Source organism: Natator depressus, chromosome 6 (genome assembly GCF_965152275.1).
Source record: "Natator depressus isolate rNatDep1 chromosome 6, rNatDep2.hap1, whole genome shotgun sequence".
NCBI lineage: Eukaryota > Metazoa > Chordata > Testudines > Cheloniidae > Natator > Natator depressus.
The window spans coordinates 90,014,169-90,038,255 of NC_134239.1; the positions used below are offsets into that span (position 1 = coordinate 90,014,169).

At 48.7% G+C, this 24,087-nt stretch overlaps 1 protein-coding gene across 4 annotated transcripts in view; it reads left to right on the top strand.

The window, feature by feature from the left end:
- The window catches only part of IFT43 (intraflagellar transport 43), a 59,066-nt gene extending 44,977 nt beyond the window's left edge, over nt 1-14,089 (top strand). For 3 of the 4 annotated variants that reach the window (XM_074955981.1, XM_074955982.1, XM_074955983.1), the window contains 4 exons: nt 9,838-9,912; nt 11,348-11,423; nt 12,835-12,897; nt 13,734-14,089. In XM_074955981.1, the coding sequence (XP_074812082.1) occupies nt 9,838-9,912; nt 11,348-11,423; nt 12,835-12,897; nt 13,734-13,853 (334 nt within the window). In that variant the 3' untranslated portion in view covers nt 13,854-14,089. The remainder of the gene's footprint in view (nt 1-9,837; nt 9,913-11,347; nt 11,424-12,834; nt 12,898-13,733) is intronic. The other variant, XM_074955979.1, reaches the window with a different exon arrangement.
- Nucleotides 14,090-24,087: the final 9,998 nt, after the last annotated feature.

Below are 24,087 nucleotides of genomic sequence, written 5' to 3' on the forward strand. Positions count from 1 at the left end.
TACTATTTGATCCCCTTTAACCAAACTGGGGTCTGAAGAGGAGTCCCATCTAGGTTTCCTTAAGGTCACTCTGGGAGCATGGGGGGCCTTGAGTTGTCTTCCCTGACTTCCAGAAACCCATTTCTTCTCTTTTCTGTCTGTAAAACATTACCCAACGTATGCCTCTTCCACTCCTCTTCCTCTTTCTTCACTGATTTTACCAGAAGGAAAACTGGGTGTATTTTAACTGGGGAGGAATGAGTGCTCCTTTTAAGAGCAGGGTACAGTCGAACATTCTCCATGGTATCACAAAACTGATACCAGAGGAACTCTGGTGGAGGCTGTGGTTGAGGGCGGACCTGCATGAGTTACACTAAAGGGGCCCAGAGTCTAGTTGGGAGACCAAGTGCTAAGAGATGGCTTGTACCTAATTTTATTATTATTCTTTGTTTGTTTTTGTTGTTGGTAATTGGCATTTGATTTTACATTATTTTTATGCTCTGAGTTCTGGGCCTGGGAGGGAAGGGTGTGCTATAGGGGGAGGGAAATCCCCTGCTGGAGCAATTCTATCTGGTCTGTAACATGGCTAGTGTGGTCTCCACCCAGCTGCAAAGACTTGTCTGCAATATTTTATTGAAATTGGCAGATGTTAGAGATCAGGAAACTGCCCTTCCTTCTAAAACACAGCTATGCATTGTGAATCTGTTTGTTTCCAGATTGTGGTGCCATCCTTTGTTCTCTGTTTCATTTTACAATGTGCAGGCCCTTCAGCGGCATCATTGCAATGATGATGTTTTTGTGTTTGATAAGATGTTCCCAATTCCCATATGCACATGCTGGAATGCGATTCCCAGCTGCTCTTCAATGTGTATAGACGTTATGAAGCCATGTATGAGGCTCATATGCAAAGGCCCTGATTTCAGATAGATTATAATGTAGACAGAAAATATTACAACAAGATTCCATATGGAAAAATCAAAATTAATTGATTTGGTGGAAAAGATCTGAAATATAGACATTCTGTAGGAGGCAGGACCCAGAGAATCAGGGATAGCTGAGAGAGACCAGGATGATATGGGCAATACACTATCTGGGAGATTTGCAGCTGCTGAAATAAGGCCAGTGCAGTTTCTGGCTGTGTGCGCATGGGTCCTGCATTGTACGACAGAGAGGACATAGTCCTGCAAAGATTTACTTACATGCTTAACTTAACATGTGAGTAGTTTCACTGAAGTTGATGTGAATGCTAAAAGATAGCATGTGTTGGCAGTCATAGCACAGCCATGGGGTGGAACTGGAATATTGCAATAACTTCTCAGCAGTATTACCAGAAAGATATTGGGAAAACTGTAGTAAGATCTGAGAAGAGCAACAAAAATTATCAGGAGGGTGGATGGCTTGAGTAAAAAAGATGCTTGGCTAACTGATGGCAAAGGCAATGCTGTGATGGTTTACAAATATGCAAAGAGTGTGAACAGAAAGAAGGGAGCAGAATTATTTAGAGTGGCACAACAGGGATGGGGCAGGAGAGGAGGAAATTACAAGTAGTGGGTTGAAATTTAAAATTTTTTTTTATGCTGAATAGCATTTAAATCTTGCCAGTGAGATCTGTTAGCCTGGGAGCTGGGGATGCCCCATAGTATAGGACATTCAAGGTAAACTGGACATGACTCTACATGGCATACAATAGGGAACAATACTGCACTGGCCACCATAGGATGGGCTGGTGGGAAACTAATAGAGCACTTCCATTTATGTCTAAATTCTACTGTCTACGATTCTCTCAAAGTACCTACGTGGTGTTAGAGCCTTGAATTCCTTGAGAGAGAGAGAGTTTCTACCTGGTAAATTCACTGGCTTTCCGTAGCCTATTTTTTTGAGAATGCTGTGTGGCTGCAATGCTCGGTAAGGGCTCATTCCACTCCAGTTGCAGCCTGTGGGAGTCTTTCCATGGAATTCATTGGAAGCTGGATTTGGCCCTGTGTCAGCAAGTCTAGCAGCAGGATATCCAGTTTGTAAAACTCTAGGATCCTGCAGGGTGAAAGATCCATCATTGATCTGGGTCTGACATTTGTGGCCCATCTGCAAGAAAAAGGGAGCAACAAAGCCCAAAGGAATCCAAGAGAGCGAGACCCAACCGGAAAAGGAATCAAAATAAATAATGAATGGGGAAGCTAGGCTGTTGGTTAGCTGATAGAGGGAGGGATCCTGCAGGGGTTCAAACACCCTCAAATCCATTGGAGTCAAAGAGGAATGAGGACACTCAACTCCTTGCAGAACTGGATCCTTTCTGCATGTGACACCAAGAGTGCTGCTCAGTAGAGGAGTGTAGAAATGCTCCCAGTTAGTTTTACATTAATTTCTATTAACAGAGGAACATTTTGTCATCAGTGTAACATCCAGTTCCAGTCTCTGCCTATAGATTTGTGTGTATCTTCGCAAATGTCTCTAGCAAAGAATAGGCTAACTTTCAAACATCTTTGAAAGCCTCCAGCTCCCCTTAACCACTGAACTGCTGAGCAGCACTTCAGACAATCCGAGAAATTAGAGACCCAAAAGACCCTCCAGGTTTCATCTAGTCTGGCCATCCCCTTGCTTTTGCCCATGCAGGAATGTTCCCTAATCCCTACAGTCACTCTCCAGGCTCTTGCCAAGTCCTGCTTTTAAATGACTCCAGCCATGGGAATCTCACATTTTCTGATGGGCAGTTAGAGATGTCCCCTTAGTCCATTTTGCCTGTGATTCAACAAAACTTCTTTTCTGTGCTCAGCTTCATCTCTTTACTTGTAAGCTAATCCCCGCAAACCAGCCTACACAATTTGTCTCTTCCTTACTCTTTGCCCCTTATCCACAATGACTCTGCCCCCCATAGCTATCACTGGGCTGAGCCCTACATATTCAGCTCTTATAATCTCTCCCTCTAAATCAGTCACTCCGTCAGCTGAATCGCTTTTGTTCTTTTGTCCCTTCATTGCACTTTGCCAGCAGCTGGGAGCCCCTGCTGGGAAGAATCAGTGCAATGGCAGCTTCCGCTGTGAGAGCGGTCAGGGCTCTGCAGCGAGCAAAACAGTAACAGGCCATTGTCAAATGGCGCAGTGACTCAGTGCTATGGAATTGCCAGCCTTTGCCTTCCTCTGTCTCAGGGATGGATCAGGCCAAATCGCTACAGTTTCCCTGCAAAGGTCTTTATGAAGTTTGCTGCAGCCAGAAAGCTGTTCCATAGGCACCTATTTGTTGGGTGGTTGGGGAGCTGGATGGCACAGCTCTGCTGAGATCATCCAAGCTGTCACTGCCTCTCGCTGCAGCCTCCATCCTCCTCAGCCCTTTCAGCAGGCAGCCAATTAGAGAGAAATCCCACTGTGTGGCTAGCTCCAAACAGCCATCTCGCCAAGGCCTGGGCTGACCCAGGCTCTGCTGCAGATGGGCCAGCGCTGTCTCCTCTGGCCGGGGAAGGGGAGCTGGGGGAGCCTGTGGCGATGTGGAGTGGACATGAGGCAGGAGCAGTGCCATTTGGAGCTGTGGGAGGCTGCACAGCACTGACAGGAGGCAGGAGGAGGAAGCTGCTCAAGAAGGCCCGGTCTTGAGCTCCAAACTCTTCAGGTAGGGCTGTCTCTCCAGCTCCTGAATATTCATCTCAGCCTGGGCTGCAAAAAGGGTAGAGCTAGAAATAGCCAACTGCTGCGTTCCAACACTATAGTAGCAGTGCTACAGATGGAGCCAGGAGCAGCCTGATTGCTCTAGCCCCTGGCATGCCTGCTTCATTCAGATGCCAACTGGGTGAAGAATCTCCAGAGAGCGGAGCCATTCAGCTCCCCAGCTCCAGGGAACAGGGGCCCCTGGAGCAGCCTTCTGGCAAACCATAGGCCTTTAAAGGGACACTACACTAAGGGCTGGACTACACTTGCGAGTTACAGCGCAATAAAGGAGCCCCAGGCACACTAGCTCACTACCTGTCCACACTGGCAAGGCACGTAGAGCGCTCCGACTCCGCGGCTACAGCGCTGCTGGTACTCTACTTCGGCGAGTGGAATAACATTTGCTGCGCCCCTGCTGGAGTGCCGTGGCGCCAGTGTGGATGCCCTGGTCCTATAGTGCGCTCCGATCGGCCTCCAGAAGTGTCCCACAATGCCTGTTCTAGCCACTCTGGTAATCACTTTGAACTCTACTCCCCTGCCTCAGGTGACCAACCGTCAGACCCGCCCTTTAAATTCTCTCGGAATTTTGAAAATCCCCTTCCTGTTTGCTCAGCAAGGGGTGGAGTGCTCTCAGCAAATCTTTCCAGGTGACCATGCCTCCATGCGCCAAGCGATCCCCGGTATGGAGCAATAGCGAGGTGCTGGACCTCATCAGTGTTTGGGGGGAGGAAGCTGTCCAGTCCCAGCTGCGCTCCAGCCATAGGAATTACAATACCTTTGGGCAGATATCAAGGGACATGATGGAAAGAGGCCATGACCAGGACGCACTGCAGTGCAGGGTTAAAGTGAAGGAGCTGCGGAATGCCAACTGCAAAGCCTGCGAGGCAAACAGCTACTCCGGTGCTGCCCCTGCGACCTGCCATTTCTACACAAAGCTGGACGCGATACTTGGGGGCGACCCCACCTCCACTCCGAGTACCACCATGGACACTTCAGAGCCCAGTTCAACAAGGCAGGAGGAGGAGCAGCAAAGCGGGAGCGAGGGTTCTGAGGTGGAGGAAGACACCCCAGTATCCCTAGATGCATGCAGCCAGGAGCTGTTCTCAAGCCAGGAGGAAGGTAGCCAGTCATGGCAGCCGGTGCTTGGGGAATGACAAACACCAGAGGAGGTTCCCGGTAAGCGGCTTTTATTTTAGGAAGGAAGTTATTCGGTGTGGGCTCTTGGGGTGAGGAGGGTTAGGGTTGCATGCATGCCTAGATGCGGAATAGGGCATTGATGTGCTCTCTCACATTGCAGTAATCGGCCTCAGTGATCTCTTCAAAGGTCTCAGCCAGAACTTGGGCAATGCGCTTGCGCAGGTTTCTCGGGAGAGCCACTGTGTTCCTTGTCCCAGTAAGGCTAACCTGTCCACGCCACTGTGCTGTGAGGGGCGGGGGGACCATTGCTGCACACAGGCAAGCTGCATATGGGCCAGGACAGAATCCGCTTTACAGTAGAAGACCCTCCCTAGCTTCCTAGGTCACCCTCAGCAGCGAGAGATCTTCCAGGATGAACTCCTGTGGAAAATGTGCGGACAGTGTTCAGGATGGGGGCCCCCTGCCACTGTTGGCTCTGCCCAAGGCACAGAAACCCAGAGGACAGTGAAACAATCAGTCACGCTTGACCCTGTGCTTACTCACCATTTTGGGGCTCCCGTGGATTAAGTGCACTCGTTTTGGGACGGGCAAATTATGCTATTGTGTAGACTGTGCTTGCCCTTAAGTACGGGGGAATGATTGCTCTGTCTGGTGTGAACAATGCTGTCTCTGTTAACTGTTGCATTTTGCCTTTACAGATGCAACCTTGAGATCTCAGCCGTCCGTGTTATCACTGGCCGAAAGACTCCAAAGAATCAGAAAGAGGCCACGTAAAAGCAAGGAAGACATGTTGTATGAAGTAATGCAGCATTCAAGTAATGAAAATCGAAAAGTGCAGGAGTGGCGGGACAGTGAAAGGAGGATCCGCCAGCAGAATGAGAAGTGCTGGCACAAAAGTGTGGTGCTCCGGCAGCAAAGTACGGATCAGCTGATAAGCATAATGGCGCGCCAAGCGGACTCAATCCAGGCGCTCATAGCCATGCAGGCAGAGCACTACCGCGCCCGCCCCCCCCGCAGCCCTTGTCCCAAAACTCTTTCCCTCGTGCCCCCATGTCACCTCCAACCCACTTTCCCCAACATCCAGGTTCTTACCACCACCAGCTGCCTCCAGCACCTGTAGCTTCACCACCCAGCCCTGAAAACTACAACCCTTACCCTCTGCATTCAACCCCCGATCACCATGCAGTATAGCCATCCTGAAGTGCAGCACTCATTGCACAGCACTCCAGACAGGAAGGCTGAGTATAATAACAGGACATACGCAAATCTGTGATTGTACCGTTCCCGACCCCATCCTCTTGCCCTTTCTGTTTCCCAAACAGTTGTGTTTCTTTTCAATACATGGATTTATTGGCTTTGAAAACATTCTTTATTATTGCATAAAGTAAAAGATAGCTTAGCCCAGGAAAGAAACAGGCACTGCAAGTCAGCGTAGCAAAAACAGATTCCTACTAACATTGGAACCACTGCACTTCACTCCCGTGCAGGGCACTGGTGGCTTTCAGCCTCAAATTGCTCCCTCAAGGCATCCCTAATCCTTGCAGCCCTGCGCTGGGCCCCTCTAATAGCCCTGCTCTCTGGCTGTTCAAATTCAGCCTCCAGGTGTTGAACTTCCGAGTTCCATGCCTGAGTGAATCGTTCACCCTTCCTTTCACAAATGTTATGGAGGGTACAGCATGCGGATATAACCACGGGGATGCTATCATTGGCCGGGTCCAGTTTCCCATACAGAGAGCGCCAGCAGCCCTTTAAACGGCCAAAAGCACACTCCACAGTCATTCTGCACCGGCTCAGCCTGTTGTTGAACCGCTCCTTGCTGCTGTCAAGGCTCCCTGTGTAGGGTTTCATGAGCCACTGCATTAAAGGCTAAGCGGGGTCTCCAAGGATCACGATGGGCATTTCAATTTCCCCTACGGTGATCTGTGGGCTTGTGGCTTCTGGTCTGGGAAAAAAATCCCGGCTTGCAGCTTCCTGAACAGGCCAGTGTTCCAAAAGATGCGTGCGTCATGCACCTTTCCGGGCCAGCCTGCGTTAATGTCAACGAAGCACCCACGGTGATCCACAAGCATCTGGAGAACCATAGAGAAATACCCCTTCCGATTAACTTGGAGGCTAGGTGGGCTGGTGCCAGAATTGGAATATGTGTGCCATCTATTGCCCCTCCGCAGTTAGGGAAACCCATTTGTGGAAAGCCATCTACAACATCATGCACGTTACCCAGAGTCACGGTTCTTCTGAGCAGGATGCGATTAATGGCCCTACAAACTTGCATCAACACAATTCCAATGGTCGACTTCCCCACTCCAAACTGGTTAGCAACCGATCAGTAGCTGTCTGGAGTTGCCAGCTTCCAGATTGCAATAGCCACCAGCTTCTCCACCGTCAGGGCAGCTCTCAATCTCGTGTCCTTGCGCCGCAGGGTGGGGGCGAGCGCCTCACACAGTCCCATGAAAGTGTCTTTTCTCATCCGAAAGTTCTGCAGCCGCTGCTCGTCATCCCAGACTTGCACGACGACGTGATCCCACCACTCAGTGCTTGTTTCCCGAGCCCAAAAGCGGCGTTCCACGGTGGTGAGCATGTCCATGAATGCCACAAGCAAACTCGTGTTATATGCGTTACTCTAGTCGATATCATCATCAGAGCCCTCACTGTCACTTTGGATCATAAGGAATAATTCAACTGCCAAATGTGACGTGCTGCCGAGACTCATCAGCATACTCCTCAGCAGTTCGGGCTCCGTTCCCACAGACCGAGAGGGAAGACAGAGTGCACAGTACAAAAAACTTTGAAAAATGGCCCCAAATGTGGACGGAAGCACAGGGATTGCTGGGATGCAAACCGATGCATCACGGGGCATTGGGACAGGACCCAGAATGCCCCGCACCTCCACCCCCTTCCCACAAGCCACAGCACCAGAATGGGAAGAGGTGCTCTGTGGGATAGCTGCCATTAATGCACCGCTCTCAATGCTGCTGCAAGTGCCGCAAATGTGGCCACGCCAGAGCACTTGTTCCTGTCAGTGTGGACAGACTGCAGCACTTTCCCTACTGCGCTCTCCGAAGGCGGGTTTAACTCAAAGCGTTCTACATCTGCAAGTGTAGCCATGCCCTAAAGCCCGGTCTACACTACCGCGGTAAATCGATCTAATTATGCAACTTCAGTTACGTGAATAACATAACTGAAGTCGATGTAGTTAGATCCCCTTTGGCGGTGGCTACACTGCGTTGTGTTGACGGGAGACGTTCTCCCATCGACTTCCCTTATGCTTCTCAGGGAGGTGGAGTACAGAAATTGATGGGAGAGTGCTCTCCCGTCGATTTAGCATGTCTTCACCAGATCTGCTAAATCGACACTTGCTGCATGTCTACACTTACTGGTAGATCGACACTGCTGCAGTCGATGCAGCGAGTGTCAATTTAGCAGGTCTGGTGAAGACATGCGAAATCAATGGGAGAACATGTTTTGCTCCTATACCCATCTTCCCCCACCTGCTCACTCCTTATATCCCCAGGAATCTGCCTCAGAGAAAGGCAGCTCACCTTCTCTAAGGAGCATTTGTTTGCACCCAGGCTTTTCGGCACCCCTTCTCTGTCCCTCTTCCTTTCTCCTTTCCCTTCCCTCCCAGCTGGAGTAGCTGTGACCCTAGTCCAGGGAGTGGGCTGGAGACAGACCCATAGGATAGGCCAGCTTCAGCAGACTCACATTCAAAATCATAAATAGGTTCCAACTCACTGTGTCTGCCAGGTCACCTTGGGATTATTTCTTACCTGAGTTTATATAAAGCTAGGTGAACACTGCAGTAGACTATCTGCAACAGGAAGTTTTCTATGCTGTTCAACCTGACCTCCTCTCTTTTGGCCCCTTCCCCATTTCACCTCCAGCAGTGCAGTCTAGGTGTGGTCAGTGCTGGAGCACTTCAGTGAGGTTCATACCTCAAGCTCTCTTGTCTGGATTCTGGGCTCCTGGGAGCAGGGAGGGTCTAGTACAGGGCTGAACATACTGACAGCCCTTAACTAACTACTGTTGGCTAGGCATCTGGCAACTCTGGTATGCTTTGCCCTCTGTTCAAATTATTTTGGGCTGAGCGCACCTCTCTACCTGATTGTGGGGTGCATCTCATGGCTGGGCCTGCAGCAGGATGCACCATAGTCACTGGCATCCTGGGCTACAACCAAACAAAACCTTGTCCACCTGTGTTTTGCTGTTATGTCCTTGCCCTCACTGGGCGTGGGAGCCCCTCCTGATGAAATAGAGAGACTACATCCAACATGCTGACCAGCCTCCTTTGCAAACACCCTGAGCCCAGACTTCAATGGGAGATGGGATCTGGGGAGAGAGAGTACTGGAAATGCTCAAAAGAAGGACAGAGAAACCCAAGGAAGAGCCTGAAAGTGGTTACAGATGAAGGGTTAATTGCTTCTGAGAGAGAGAAGGGGACAAACACCAGAGAAGTCAAGCTCCAGGGATGAGAACGAGATTTGCAGCTGCAGCATGAGACACATCCAGAGAATTTTGCCCTTTGGGAGGGGGAATCCACTGTGAAACTTCTTTATTTTTGGCATTTGGGGCTTCATTAAACATTTTCCCCCTTAATTTAAATGACAGTTTTCTGAGGGAAATCTGATATTTTTCATCTCTAATAAATGTGAACCTGAGCTGGACAAATAGTGATTCTTGTGTGAAGGGAATTCTTGCCCTGCTTATGGGATGATGGCAAGCATGCAGCAGGTCCGTGTTTGAGGCTTGCAGCAGCCAGCAAGAACTCAAACCTCATAAGGTTCAAGGTTATTCCAAATGGAGAATCCATGACCGTTGAGCAAGTCCTAATGCAGCACAAATTTGCTTCCCTCTTTGGATTTATCTTGCATCCAGGTTTCAGAGCTTTTTTGGCTTGTTTTATTATTAAACTATATGCTTTTTTAATCATTGCAAATAACCTGCCATTGTTTTCCTGTCATGAGGACTGTGAATGCATTCATACCCCATGTAGCATGGGAGGGTGGGATTTCTGACTTCTCTCTCTCCCAAGTGGGAGGAAAGCTCAGTATTCCGTTGTCTTCATGCTGCTTCCGCCTCTTCCTGTTGCAGATATTCCAGTGATCCCGGACTTGGAGGAAGTACAGGAAGAAGATCTTGCCATGCAAGTGGCAGCTCCACCCAGGTAACAGCAGAGCCACATGACCACAAGTCTAGAGTCACTGCCCATAGCTGGGGATCAGCAGTGAGAAATGGCTGCTGAAATTAAATCCTGCATTACCTTGTGTTCTGCAGAGATCAGTGGCTGTCCCATTCAGTAGGATTTGATGCCATGTATTATGATAGTGAGTCTCCAGGATAGTAAGGCTCCAGTGTGTTGTTTCCAAATACACAGAGAAAGTAATTACAGCATATTCTATATACATACAAAAATATTTCAAAAGAACGTGATTGATATTGCAACGTGAAACCTTCAAAAGTTAGGAAATGCCCAATTTAAGGTTGCCTGTGCAACTTTGTGCATATGTATTGTCACACACACTTTACTTACATGATCATAAATTATTTCCCCCCATGTGATGTCTGCCTCATTCAAGTGACTAGTTAATCTGTATAGTGCAAATCCTATTGGTTAAAAGTGCTAGTCAAAGTAGTTTTGGATTTATCTCAAAGGTGACCAGCAAAGGGAAAAAATTAACTTTTTTTTTTTTCATTTTATCTTAGAAGTATCAGGAAATGGCAAGTCTGCTCTTTCCTGTTTTGTTGAAGTGATTTCTTGGATAATATGGACTGGGAGCTTTTATGGCCCTTAATTGTAGAGAAAGGGTGCCTGAATCCTGAACAAAGATGCCTTTTCTCCCAAATGTTTATTGGGCATTGAAATTAAATTGCTGTTACCGAAAACAAATTCAAAACACTTTTAACAGTTTGACTAAAAATCACTTTGTTTCTCAATCATATTTTACTTCCTTGTTTTCTATCATGTTATGATCCTATCAGTTCTCTGAACATCCATGGAGTCTTCCAGAGTAGAAAAGACCCACATTTCTCATGTAAGACAACAAGCAGAAATAAAATTGCTACAGGTCTTCTTTATATTGTGACATCACACAGAAGGAAAAGAGAGCACGATACCCTTCCTTCTCCTTTTTTTCTTTGCAATTGACCTTTTAAAAAAACTGTATTTCATACCTATGACTTTAAAGCAGCCATGAAAACTCAGAGACCCCCCCTAGTATACTGGAAGCTGCATGGTAGGGCTGGTTAGGAGCCAGGAGGTGGAACAATCAGACAGCTTTTCTCCTAAACAGCTAATCCAATATTTGCTGTTAGGCTTCCTACAACTACAGAGGATGGCAGGTTCTGGGGCTTCCCTCACATTCATGGTCCATTAAATAATAATACTCCATGTCTAAATCATTGTTCTATCTGGTATAGAAACAGCACTCGAGAGGCTTGTGCCCAGAATCCTCTCCACCCATGTATTTCTTTTCTCTTGGGAGACATGGGCACTCAAGTTGGATGCTCCCAGACTCCCATCCATGTGTCACTGCTCCCTAGAGGAGCATGCGCTGTTCCCACACTTACCTAGTTTTGTTTCTTACCCCTCCCTCTTGCAGTATCCAGGTGAACAGAGTGCTGACATTCCGTGACCTGGACAATGACCTCATGAAGTATGCTGCCTTCCAAACCTTGGTGAGTGGGTGCCTTTATGTAGTGGCCAGCATAACCCCCTCTGCACCTCCCTCATGTCCTCCTCCAGAAAAACAGAGATACTTGGGTACAGTGCCCATTGCTCTGGTGGAGCCCCTACTGTGCCTCTGACACTGGATACAAACGTCTCCCTGGCACCTTTGCTTGGAGTCCACTTGGAAATCGTACTCCGATGGCCATTTATTTACACAGTCAGAACATCCTTGAGTTTTCCCTCAAGTTTTCTGTTGGTCCAGTAAAAGATATTATTTCACCCACCTTGTCTCTCTAACATCCTGGGACCAACACGGCTTCAGCAATACTGCATATGTCCCTAGAACACATTTCCTACCCATGTTTCACCATGCTCTGCCCCTTTCTCTGGTCCTGGGACACACACAGGACTGCTCCTCCTCCCTCAGCTAGGGTCATCCATGGTGCTGTCCTTTCGTGTGGTGCCTGTGGCACATGTAACCCTGCCCCTAGTGTCTGAGCTGCTGGCTTTGGGTATAGGAGTTCTTCATGCTGCTGTAGCCCAAAGAGTCTTTTTCAAGCAGGAAGGAAGTTTCCAAAGCTGTTCCTGAGAGGCACCCAAATGGTGACAGGCCACGATTTCCTGTCTCCTTGGGGAGTGCCATATTGCCAGCCCTAAGAATCCAACCCCAAAATCATGAGGTTTTTTAATTATGACATTGTTTTTGGTCTGGCTGCTGGTTTTTGAACTCCCCCTTCTCGCCCTGCAGTGTTTGTGTGACACAGACACAAAATGCGTACACACAGAAGTGCAGGTCCTGACTCCCTTGTGCATCTGCTGGGCAATACTCCCCTCTCGTCCCCTCCAGCTACACTCACTGGTTCACACAGCCCCTTTGCTGTGTCCCAGCAGCCTCCCCTGGCTGGTGCCTGTAGCTGGCACCTGTCTCCAGTCAGCAGCGGAGTGGGCTTCCCCAGACTCTTAATTTAATTTAACTCTCCCAGGCTGCGGTGGAGGATGGTGGGAGGTTTTGTTGTTTCTGGGCTCTGCCCCACTCAGAGCTCATGTGGTCCCACAGAGGTGCAGGCAGCTGCTATGGGATGTCTGCAGGCTAGCTCCCTAGAGTGGCTGAAGGGAGAAACTGCAGCCAGCTCAGGTAAAATTCCTGCACCCCCCAATTCAGCCAGAAATCACAGCAGTTGTGATTGCACTGTGAGTGTTGCAACACTGGGATTGGTCTCACATGCTCCTTCCCCTCCCTCTGAGCTGTCCACATCCAGTCACCATGTGCTACTCCTGTCCCATAAGAAGCCATTTGTCCCCAAGGAGGCAAGAATGCGGCTGTCACCAGCAACATCCTGTTCCTGGCTAAGGTGCGGAGTCCCTTTTCTCTGTGCCTGGTCTGTTGGAGTAAGTCTGTGACCTGCTGTGTGTTCACAGGATGGAGAGATTGACCTGAAGCTTCTCACCAAGGTTCTGGCCCCAGAACAGGAAGTACGAGAGGTGAGCCCGTCTTGAGGCAGAAACTAGTAGAGCTGCTTGCGTGGGCCTGCAAGGTCCTCAGTCAGGCTGTACATGGCCTTATTAATGGGGGAGGGGGACAGACTTGTCTCAGTTGGATAAAGTCTGAAGGGATTTTGGATTTTAAAGGTTTCTGGGGCCCAGAATGTGATACTCTTAGTGTGCCAGAGCTTGTGGCACTGCTTCCAACTGGGCTCTCCTGTGCAAAAGAGCTGACAAAGGAATTATTGGGGACTGTCTCTGACCTGGGCTCGGGGCTCCTGACACACTCAACGTTCTATTAAATTCTGCATCTAAGAGCCACTGCTAGCTCCAGCTCCACTGAGGGGCAAAGACAGACAGGAGAACAGGGGGAGCCCAAGTCTGGAACAACAGGTCAGGACAGAGGAGCACCAGCAGAACTGGGGGAAGCCCAGGACTGAAATGGCAGGGTTTCTGCAGGTTAGGACTGAGCTGCATTGGCAGAGTTGTGTAGGGGTGGAGATTTCACAGATCCTCTCTGCGCTGTGCCTGGTTCAATCTATAACTTGCTTTTTTGGTGAATTTTAAAAACACAACCCGACTTGTCAAAATCTATAAATTGTGGCAGGGATTGAAACCACCTTTTTCCTGGGATTTCTAGTGCTCCTAATGGAATCTAGGGCCCTACCCTAATGCCCCCTCTATGCGCATAGTGGTAGATCTCCTATGCGCATAGTGGTAGATCTCTGAGGCTGTTACAGCGTCTCTCTAGGGCAGCTCGCCTGGCCAGCCTGGCCATTTAGCAGCATTCAGGGACCTGTAGCAATTCAGAATTTTTTTTTCTTTTCTCTTGGTAGGAGGATGTCTGCTGGGACTGGGACCATCTGTACATGGAGGTGTCTTCAGAACTCGTGACTGAGTGGGACCTGGGACAGTCTGAGAGAGATGAGCCCTTGGGTCAGCCCAAGAACATCTGAGCTCTGGCCAGCTCAGCACACAGGCTCAGACAGCTACAAATAGTTAGCACTAGTTGTTTTTGTTTTTATCAACTCTTGTATTTGAGAAAATATTCCAGATCTGAAAGTAAAGGAGGTGGGAGCATGACAGGAGAGTGGGCTTGACTCCCAGGTATTTTGTAACAAGAATATTTATTTGTTCTCAAAATGCCACACTGAATAATTTCAAATACAAAAAAGCATTTATGTTTAAACAATCGCTTCCATTTCGCTAGCTCTTCATCCCAAGATGTTTTACAAGTTACTGTAGGGATCTTGTCTGCTGCTGCTGCAGTGCACCCTGTTCTGGAGTGGAAACATGGCAGCTGTTTAACAGCCACACTGCACAAAGGGTAGGACAGGAAATTAAGAAGAACGTGGCTTCCTCTTGAGGCTGCAAAGGGAGTTTAAGTTGAATTTGCCCAGGACACTGAGGTTACCATCCTTCTCTCACAACAGGTGCCACTAGTGGTCCAGACCTCAGTTTTATATCCCATCCAGAGGTAATACCTCCAGCAACCCACTGTCCTTTAGCCCTGTGCTTGGAATAATAGCTCTTTATTGAGTCAGAGGGAAGAGCACCACCTACTAAACTGTCAGCATTACTTCTTGCAGCATCTGCTTTTTTCCCCCTGTGGTCTCCCAGGGCTAACCCTACTTAGCTTGTCAACACAGAGGAAAGCATAGTGTGAGCTGAGATGGTTTAAGATGATAGGTATCTTGTAAAGAAAATGCTGTTTATACCACACGTGAAAGTGCCAGGCCTGCTGCTGTGATACATACACCCTGCTTGGTATTTCTTTAGTACCTGGCATCTCTCTTTCAGTGCTACCTAGAAAAATCCATTTAGCTATTTTTAATGCATCCATCCCCATAGTATCAGTGGTCATTGTTTGCAGGGAGCTAGTTACCCTCTAGAGCTTTGTGCTGCTGGAGCTTTTGACAGTGATCTCTCCCATGTGGAGCAAGTGTAAACACTCTTCTGTGTGGTGCAGATGGCTGGGGGAGGATGCTGCTGCTGGCTGTGTTAGCAGGCTTTGTGCTTGGATAGTATATCTTCATCGTGCTCTATTCTTACTGCTGTGCTAAGAGCACAACAGGTCCAGTTACCCCTCTGAATGCAGCATACGCTAAATCATAACATCAGGGCCCACTGAGAGATGGTGCTGGAAGCAAAAGAGGAGCAGGATTGAGCCCTGCACCATGGCCTTAGGTGTGAAGGGCATGGTGGTATCTTGGAAAATGGTGCTACTGCACCACGGGCTTGGGGTGGGAATAGCAGAATGGCTGATTCCTGAAAAATGAAGCTGGGATAAATGCTTCACTGGGCAGAGTCTTTTTCCAGCTATCGGTGGTGGTTGCAATAAAATGGATCCTCAGAACCCTTGGGGCTTCAAAACTCTTCATGTGTGTAATTGGGGAGACCTCCATACACACTCTGATGGTGATTCCAATGTGTGGAGGAGCCACTGGGCTTTAGGAAACTTGCCTAAAGCCCTTGCCCCTTCTCACAGACTCACTCAGACTCAGGGAGATATTAATTTTTTTAATCAAGAAGTCTCACAAATGACTGAGAAATTGGGGTGGGGGAAGGGAGGGGAGAAATTGAGATATTAATTTTTTTAATCAAGAAGTCTCACAAATGACTGAGAAATTGGGGTGGGGGAAGGGAGGGAGATTGGGAGTGCCCATATGCACACAACAGGCAAATGTTTGGAGGATGAGGCCAAACTCTTTGCTAGAGCGGAGAAGCCTGTTTTGTATGAGCTGTTCCTCACCGAGACTTCCCAGCTGTACCACCTTCTCTCTCTGTGTTTCAATGAGGCCCACACAGGCTTGTTGGCCAGAGAGAACACAGGGTGCTTCCCACATCCCACTGGAAAACTTTGCTTTAAAATTCAGCAAAACAAAGCAGTTCAGAAGATCAGATATACACCTTGGAAGATGGAGGGGGAAGACCTGCCTCCCTCCCCCAGAGATTTAAACACAGAGAAGAGTGTCTTTCCTTTTAATTATAAGCTGTAGGACTTACTGGTTTTGGGGTCCCCTCTCCTGTCCATGTAAGAGCAGACTCTAGCGTACACCACTCCTCTGCTGAGCTGATAGCCCACTGCTGCTATCTGCCATCCCTGGATCCCAGCATCTCTGAAACCTGAAGGATACGTATCTATACCTCAGCCCTGGGAATGAAAAGGGAAGGTTCCGGAATGGACTCAACGCAGGGATCCCAGTGCCCTCCACTGAGGCATGTGTCTCTGCAACATGCAGACTGCTGTACTCCCCGAAGTTGTCCCCCTGTGTCTCCAACCCTAAACTGCTGTAGCAGAAAAACAACCCAAACTGAAAGACAAAAATGATGAAGGGGGGGAAAGGAGGGGAGAACAAGCACTCCAAGGGAGTGGACATGCTGTGTTGCTGATACCTTCCACAGCTGGAAGACTGGGCCTCAGATCTTCAGACACTGTCACAAAGAACTGTGGGTCTCCCCTCCTAGCAGTTTGTTGTCCACATCACAAAACCACTCCACAGTTTGTGATGGTTGGAGTAGCTAAAATTGCCCCAAGACTAGGGCACATAGGCAGAAAGAACTGTGAATCTGAATTACCTGGTTGCGTGGGGTGAAGCTAGGCCTGCAATATTAGGTTATTATGCTTTTCTGGGGGGATGGGACCAACATCACAAGGACTCATAAGGATTTCTGAGGGTTTTGTGCTTCTGCCATATGCAAGGGCGTGAAGCAGCTGCCCAGCAGGCACAGGTCTGGCTTGCTTGGTGCAGAGGTTTTTCTCTCTCTCACTCCCTCCCACCGCAGGGGAGCACTCCCCTGACTTCAGAGTGAGAGACTGAAAGTTGCACCCAAAGCTGCATCCCCTGTGTGGTTCCCATGTTGAGTGACTGAGGACAAGCCTTTCATTTTGCTGACTATGTTGTTTCTGTGTAATATGGACCCTGCGCTCACTCGGTGCAGGCATCATTTTAGGTGCGGGGGGAGGCAATCTCCCTCCCAGGCTGAAGGCCGGGTGGGAGAGCCAGTGCTATGTTTTTCCCTCAAAATGTTCAGCCCCCAGTACTCAGTGAGGGCTGCGGTACAGACGCGGGCCTAGAGGTTGCTCTGATCTTTCTGGGCTGGGAGCATCCGGCTTGCCAGTTCAACTCCCAGGCCAAAAAATGGGGAGCCAAGCTGGTCTGCGAGGAGCTGACAGGCCTCCAGAGAAGAGCCAGGCCTGAGAAGATGTCAGGTGGGGAGGAGAGGAACTGGGAGACACTGGCTAAAGGGGGCAGAGGGAGAATTGGGGGGCTCTGGAGGGGAGAATGGGTGGTCTGGGTGAGGAGGTTTGGGGACAGAGGGAAAAGAAAAGGCCCCTCTGGAAGGGGGGAGGAGGATGTTTGGGAAGGAGGGACAAGGGGGCGGGGAGGAGACTCAGGGCATTTCAAAGGTTAGAGGAAGGGAGACTTTGAGGGGGGAAGTTTTGGAGGGGGGTTGGAGAGGGTCCAGGGAGACTGGATTACTTGGGGTGAGGAAGAGAGTGAGTCAGGACTGGGCTGGGGGTGAGGGCAGCTGGAGAGAGCCTGGAGAAGGGAAAGGCAGGCCAGGAGCGAGGTGTGGGAGGGAGGGGAGAGGTTTGGAGACCAGGTGGGAGAGTGAGGGATGGGAGGAGGGTGAACATTTTGGGAGAAGTGGGAGAGAGAGATGGGAATTTAGAGGACTGGGAGGGTCTCACTGGAGAGGTAGGAAAGATGGGGAGGGAGGAGCGTGTGAAGGGAAAGAATTAAGGGGTTTACAGGAAGGGAGCAGAAAGGTGTTTGGAGTCAGAGTGAGGAATTCAGAAGTGTGCTGTAGCCACTTTATGCTAGCAGAGCTGTGTGCACCAGCCTGAAGTTGGCCCTGTGGAATTCCCTCAGAGGAGGGAGCCTCCCTGGGAGGTACAGAGCTGTCTGCTCACTCCCCAGAGCCTCTGACACAGGAGTTCTGGGGTTAGAGGGGTGTGGCCAGGGCCATCCTATGCCCTGGCTAGTCCCTGGCTGCTGACTGGCCCATAGGAGTCCTGATAGCCCATAGGAGTCCTGGATAGTCCTGGACTCCTATGGATAGCTGGGTACAGTTTTACTGTACAGCATGTTTGAAAAGTCATAGATTCACATATCTTAAGGCAAGAAGAGACAACCGTGCTCATTGACTGCCTGCATAATACAGGCCTGCTGGAGCCCAGTGATGGGTGGTTGAGCTAGAGCATGTCTTGTACAATCTTGATTCAAAGACTGCTAGTGGTGGAGAACCTACCACATCCCTAGGTAAGTTATTCCAATGGTTAAGTATCCACAATGTTACTAATTTTTGCTTTATTTCATGTTTGAATTTTTCTAGCTTCAGCCTCCAACCATTGGATCTTGTTATGCCTTTGTCTGCCTGAGTAAAAGCATGTCTGATATCACCTCCCTGTTTTAGATATTTATACAGTATAGGCTGTGATCAAGTTGTCCTTTTACCCTCCTTCAGTGAGCCAAATAGATTGAGCCCTGTTTTCATACCCCTCTGATTCCTTTCCGCAGTTGGGAAAGGGAGCTGGGATTGTCTGACCACAGTCCTTCAGTCAGCATGTTGTTCCTGTCTTTCACAATCCTATTTTGGTTGCATTGCAACACCTGAAATGTGACTGAGAACTGCTGCTTCTCCTTCCACAGGGGCGGTGCTGTCATAGGATGAACTGCTCATTACTGTATTAAGACAAGTGGAAATAATGCAGTGTGTTTGCAGGCCAGGGCTGGCCAGTTCTTGGCTGGACTGGAATGTACCCAGGTATGCTGGCTGGGACAGAGCTGCATTGTGAGCTCTGATTTGTAAAACACTCTGTGAAAAGTATCTATCCATGTTGAAAAGTTTGGAGCAAAATGTTCTTTGTAACTGATCTGGGTGGCACCAGCCTCAGGTGATTTCTATTCCCACTAGTGTTGAGTCTACTTCTCAGAAGCATCAGCCCAACCTACACCAGGGAGACAGAATCAGTACCACAGATTGATGCTTAACTGAGGACATTGCAGTTGTCCTGGTGGAATAGAGAATAGTTCTCTGCATTCTTCTATTCGCTTTCCTCCAAGAAACTCAACATGCTTCATGCACACGGATGAATAAAACTGCCCAACTTTCTCAGGAGGTAGGACAGTATTGCTATCCCCATTTTACAGATAAAGAAACTGAGGCACGGAAAGGGGAAATGACGTGCCGAAGGTCACACAATGACACAGTGGCAGAATTGGGATTAGAACCCAGGGTCCTTAGCTCTAAGATGGAGACTGCACACCCTCTCAGAGCAGAGAATTGAATCCAGAAGTGTTGAGTCCCAGTCCCTCACTTGACCCTAGAGATTACACTTTTAATGCAGTGGTCTGACATGGCTGGTGTCCTGATCACTACTTGCTCTTTTCTGCTGCTTACATGACTGGAGGAAAGCTGAACACCTGTCCAAGTGTATCATAAAGAGCTAGGTTAGTATAGTGAGTCAGTTATTGATGCCTCATTCTATCTGGTTTTACTGGGACTCTGCCCAGATGTAAGGATCTATCCACACATATCCAATTGCAGGATCAGGATCCAATAGACAGAGGAAACAGTGAGATTGACTGTAGACAAAATGATTCAAATGCACAAGAAAAACTGAATTGTAATTTCTTCCAGTTCTAGGGATCTTAGGTGTCACTTGTAACTATAGCAGGTACAATATTTGTAGGTGGAAATTGGCCATTTGAGTAGATTATAATTTGCCATTGAGGAAGACTTGGTGGTAGAGACCATACACGTGGTGCCGTAAAATAAATAATCTTGATAATTAAAGATGAAAATTAGGCATTAAAGTAGATTATCCAGAAACTTTCCATACAGAAGTCTATTTGCCAGATAGGAGCCTCTTAAAGGGACTCTGCTCAGCTGCTTTATTAAATGAGACAAAGTGATGGAGGGAGGAAGGGGAAAGCTGCTATGTTAATCAGTTGGAAAGGTACTGCTGTTTCTGTCGCTGGAGTGTCTCAGGGAAAGCGGAATTAATTCATCACATATGCTCTTAGCATCTGCTGCAGTGACCTGGAGTGGGGGATCACAGAAAGAGGGAGTGAGAGCCAGAGCTCAGCATTCCCCCACTATTCCCTCATCCTCACTCAGGCCTGTGTTTACCTCCTGCACAATGACTGCCTGTGAGACAGGGAGGCGCTTCCACTCCCGCTGAGTTGCATGGTACCACGTGTTCTGTGAGAGGTGGGTGAGTATGTTACCGGGAGCAGGGTTGAGTATTTCCTCCCTGAAGGAGATTAAAATGCTCCAGGGGAAAAAGAGCATTAAAATAGGAGAGGAAGCCCCAGAATTACTCCAGCTCACCCCAAATCAAGTCCAACCCTGTGGACTCCCACAGAACAAGCCCCCCAGCGTTCTTGCCTGCACTGCTGGTAGACATAAGACTCTGGCTTCTTGCCCCACCTCCCTCATTTGTCACCACCTTTGAATATCTATCTCCCCAATAAGATGACAAGTTTGCAGCTCAGTGGTTTCCTTGACCAACCCAGGCCCCCCACCCCCCGTGGGAGTCTCTCTCCTGCACTCCCACTGTGTTTGCTCCTTGGGAAAACAGGGAGTGGAGATGCCTCAGTGTGTCTCAGCACTACGTATGCTGCCTAAATCCAGCCTTTTCTTCTCTGAAAATTGGTTCCCTCAAAGAAATCCTCCTACCCTTCCCCATCTTGCTTCCTCTTCCCCATAAGATACACTGGGGCCCAAGGGCCATATCCTCCCAGGGCTTAAATGGGAGCAACTCATTGACTCCAGAAGGTATTGCTGGACTGGATTGGGCATGTGTCTCTGTATGCACTCTGCTTTATTGGACTGTGCCTTCCTTGGATGAGGGATTCAGGCTATGAGCTATGGGGCTCCCTGTCTGCTGTTTCTGGCAATGACCTGAAAACCATCCCTACATCAGCTTCTCTTTCTTGGGTCATGCCATTTTACACCTTGTACAGACATATGGAAAACAGGACATCTTTCCACTAGGCCGGGAGAGTTGCTAGAAGTAGCTTCTGCTGAGGAGAATGCCAGTACCATTTGGTGGGTCTAGTGGCCTGGGGATGGGGCAAGATGGAGGTTATTTCACAGTATTTTCTACCCTCCCTCCCTTATTATTGTTTTATTTAACCTGTTTGTTAGGGTGGAACTAAAGAGCCAACCAAGAATGGTGTCTCATTGTGCTAGGCACTGTACAAACATGGAGCCCTGAAGAGCTAAAACTCTAAATAGACAAGACAGACTGAGGGTGGGGGAAGGAGCAGAACACATAAGCAGAGCAAACTATGGGATGGCAATACATGGCATGTTCGTTCCACAAAGTTTGCATTTGGGGAAGGGGGTTATATAAGAGTGGGTAAGCTGGAAGGGAAAGGAGGTGAGAGGGAGAGCCCTGGGGGGAGGAGAGATGGATTGAACCAGAAGTGAAGAGACTCTGAGGGAGAAGGAGAAGGCAAGGGAGGCTTGGAGCAAAGAACCAATGAGCACAGCGCAGAGAAAGTCCACTTTGAACTGTAGACAGGTCTCCAAATATCCGGAAGTCCCTGCGTTGGCTGCTTCTGCCCCTACCCGCTAGAGTTTCTGGTTGGCTCCTCTTTGCAGTTTTCTCCCAAGCGCACAAGTGGGGAGGCACTACTTGGGACCTACTGCCCCCAGAGTGTGTGTGGGAGTTTCCCCTGCATGGTTCTGTGTCCAGGAGGATGCTGGGAAGAGGGTGGCCCTGGCTGAGCCCCATTTTACTTCTCCCTCCAGTGCAGCAGTCGCTGCTTTGGCTGCTTCTGGCCAGCTAGCCCTACCCTGAAATCGGCGCACCCTGAGCCATCTCCACTCACTTGTGTTCCTCACGAGGTCTTGGACTCTAAATCTCCACCCTGGGGCTCCAGCTCTGCCAGCCTGGCCACAAGACAGATATCCCAGCTGCCCCACATGTTTCATTCACAGAATGACGCTGCATGCAGGCTGTGTTCCCTGTTCTGCTGGTGTCCTGTTAATAACAGTCCCTCCAGGAAATATGGGCCCTGGGGACTCCAGTTCCACTGATCATAACATATCTTCCCTATTTTACAAACATTTTAATATAAACATTAAAAATAAATAGTTGAACCCAGACCCCCACCCCATGTCCCTTTGGCCAGAGGTTGCTAGTACATAGCCAAGTTGGAGTCTTGTCTTCACCAGAGACTCAGAAGGTTCTAGCAAGACGTCATCTAATGGGGGCAGTGGATAGTGACGTATTTTCAGAGCTGGTTCAGTGGCTTTGGGTGTGTACAGATGTGTAATGTGCCTGATGGCTTCTTTACCACCACCAGGTTCCTACCCAAGCTGTACTGGCCACTAGAGGTGCTACGATACCCCTGCTCTGCAGATGTTCAAGCTCCTTGCATCCTGGATTATGCAATGCCACTGAAATTTTCCTTTGTAGTAAGCACACAAGTTTCATTATGGGGTCTACATCCAGTTGCAGTTTTCCTTTGAGTCAGCCGTCCCCTTTGAAAACATCCCCATACATTTTTAAAATTATCTCCTTTGTCCACGGGATTCCCCCTTTTGCTTCTTGCACTGCAGCTATAAAATTCTTACGCTGCTCCCTGGTAGGATTCATCAAGTACAATTCCATTACAAGAGGCCCCATTATCCAGCTGAAATCACACAGGACATTTCCCTATTAACATTGTTGTATGCATAAAGGTTGGTATTGTCCCTTGTCCCTTTCCTGTCCCAACAGCCTGAACCTGATAGGTTCTTGGACTCCAGCAGAGAGTGATCGTGTCATCACTGCTGTCTGACGTGCCATGCACCTCTTGTACAAGGCTGATGGAATCTGAGACCTTCCTCTGCTCTGTTGTGCCACTGCCTCTTAAGACTTTCTCTTGAGACTTCCATTGCACGTATCACATGTAAGCATCTGTCTAATGTGATATCATCTTCCTGGAGCAGCTGCTCTTGCAGGTGCTGATACCTAGTGCTGCAGACTATCCTGTCCCAAATCAGGGAGTGTATCAAGTCCCCACAATTGCATGTAGCCGCCAGTGTGTGTAAGGCTGCTGCACTTCAGAGAATTCACAGATCCCACTGCTCCCACCCTGCTGAAGAGCGAAGCTGAATGCAGGTTACGTTCAACAAGTGGAAATCCTGTACATAGCTCTGCCCATGTGGATGAGTTGCTTCCAGCTTAACTCCCCACATTCCCTGTTCCACTGGTGTCCCATCAATAACAGTCCCCCCAGGGAACATGGGTCCTCTAAGTCCAGTCCCACTGATCATGATACACAAGTGGTCTCTTGTGATGTGGTGCCTCCCAGCTCCTTAATGCGGGATCTGAATGACTCTCCCAGGATTGTGGCCGGAGTGGAAATTGATTGGGTAATTGCTGGGGAGTGGGTTTGTATTTAAGTTCTGAATTGAACAGTGATTCTGAAATAGGAACTGGGATGGCAGCAATTTGCAATTGCTGGAGTTCAAATGGTCTGATATTACTTGGAGTGACTACAGGGAGCTGAGATTAGCTATTTACAAGGCCTTGCAGAGATTAATTTACTACTTTTCACAACACCCCTAGGTCAGTATCATTATCCCATTTTACAGATAGGGAAGTGAGGTACACAGAAAGAAAGGGTCTTGTACATAGAGAAGGAGTCAGTGTCAGAACCCAGGAGTTCTGGGCTCCCAACCCAGTGCTCAGCACAATGCTCACACCCTTCTTTCATTGCTTCCTGATATTTACAACTAATCTTATTTCCCCTCAATTTCATTCCCTTCCTCCCAGTTATGCCCTAGAGTTTAAATGAAGGCTCTGGGGAAAGGGGAATACTAGGAGAAAGGAGAAAGGCCAGAGAAGAAGCCACCAAGGGAGTGTATGTGACAACTTGGGCAGGAGTAGAGTTCCACCTTTCTTTTATTCACACTGCAGTCCCTGGCTAAAATCCACCTCTGAGAAGAGCGCTTAAGGAGAAATGGATGGTTTATCCCAGGGCAAGTCCTCAAGTGATGCAAAGAGCCACAAGAGATCATCAGTCATCTAAAGACTGGAGCTCCCTGTACATCTCTCACCAGCACTCTCATGGTATGAGGGAGAGAGAGAGACTATCACTGTGGAATGGGTGTCACTAGAGGCATTCTAGCATCCCCATAAATAAAGCACCTACTCTTTGAGTTATGCCACCAGCGTCTCAA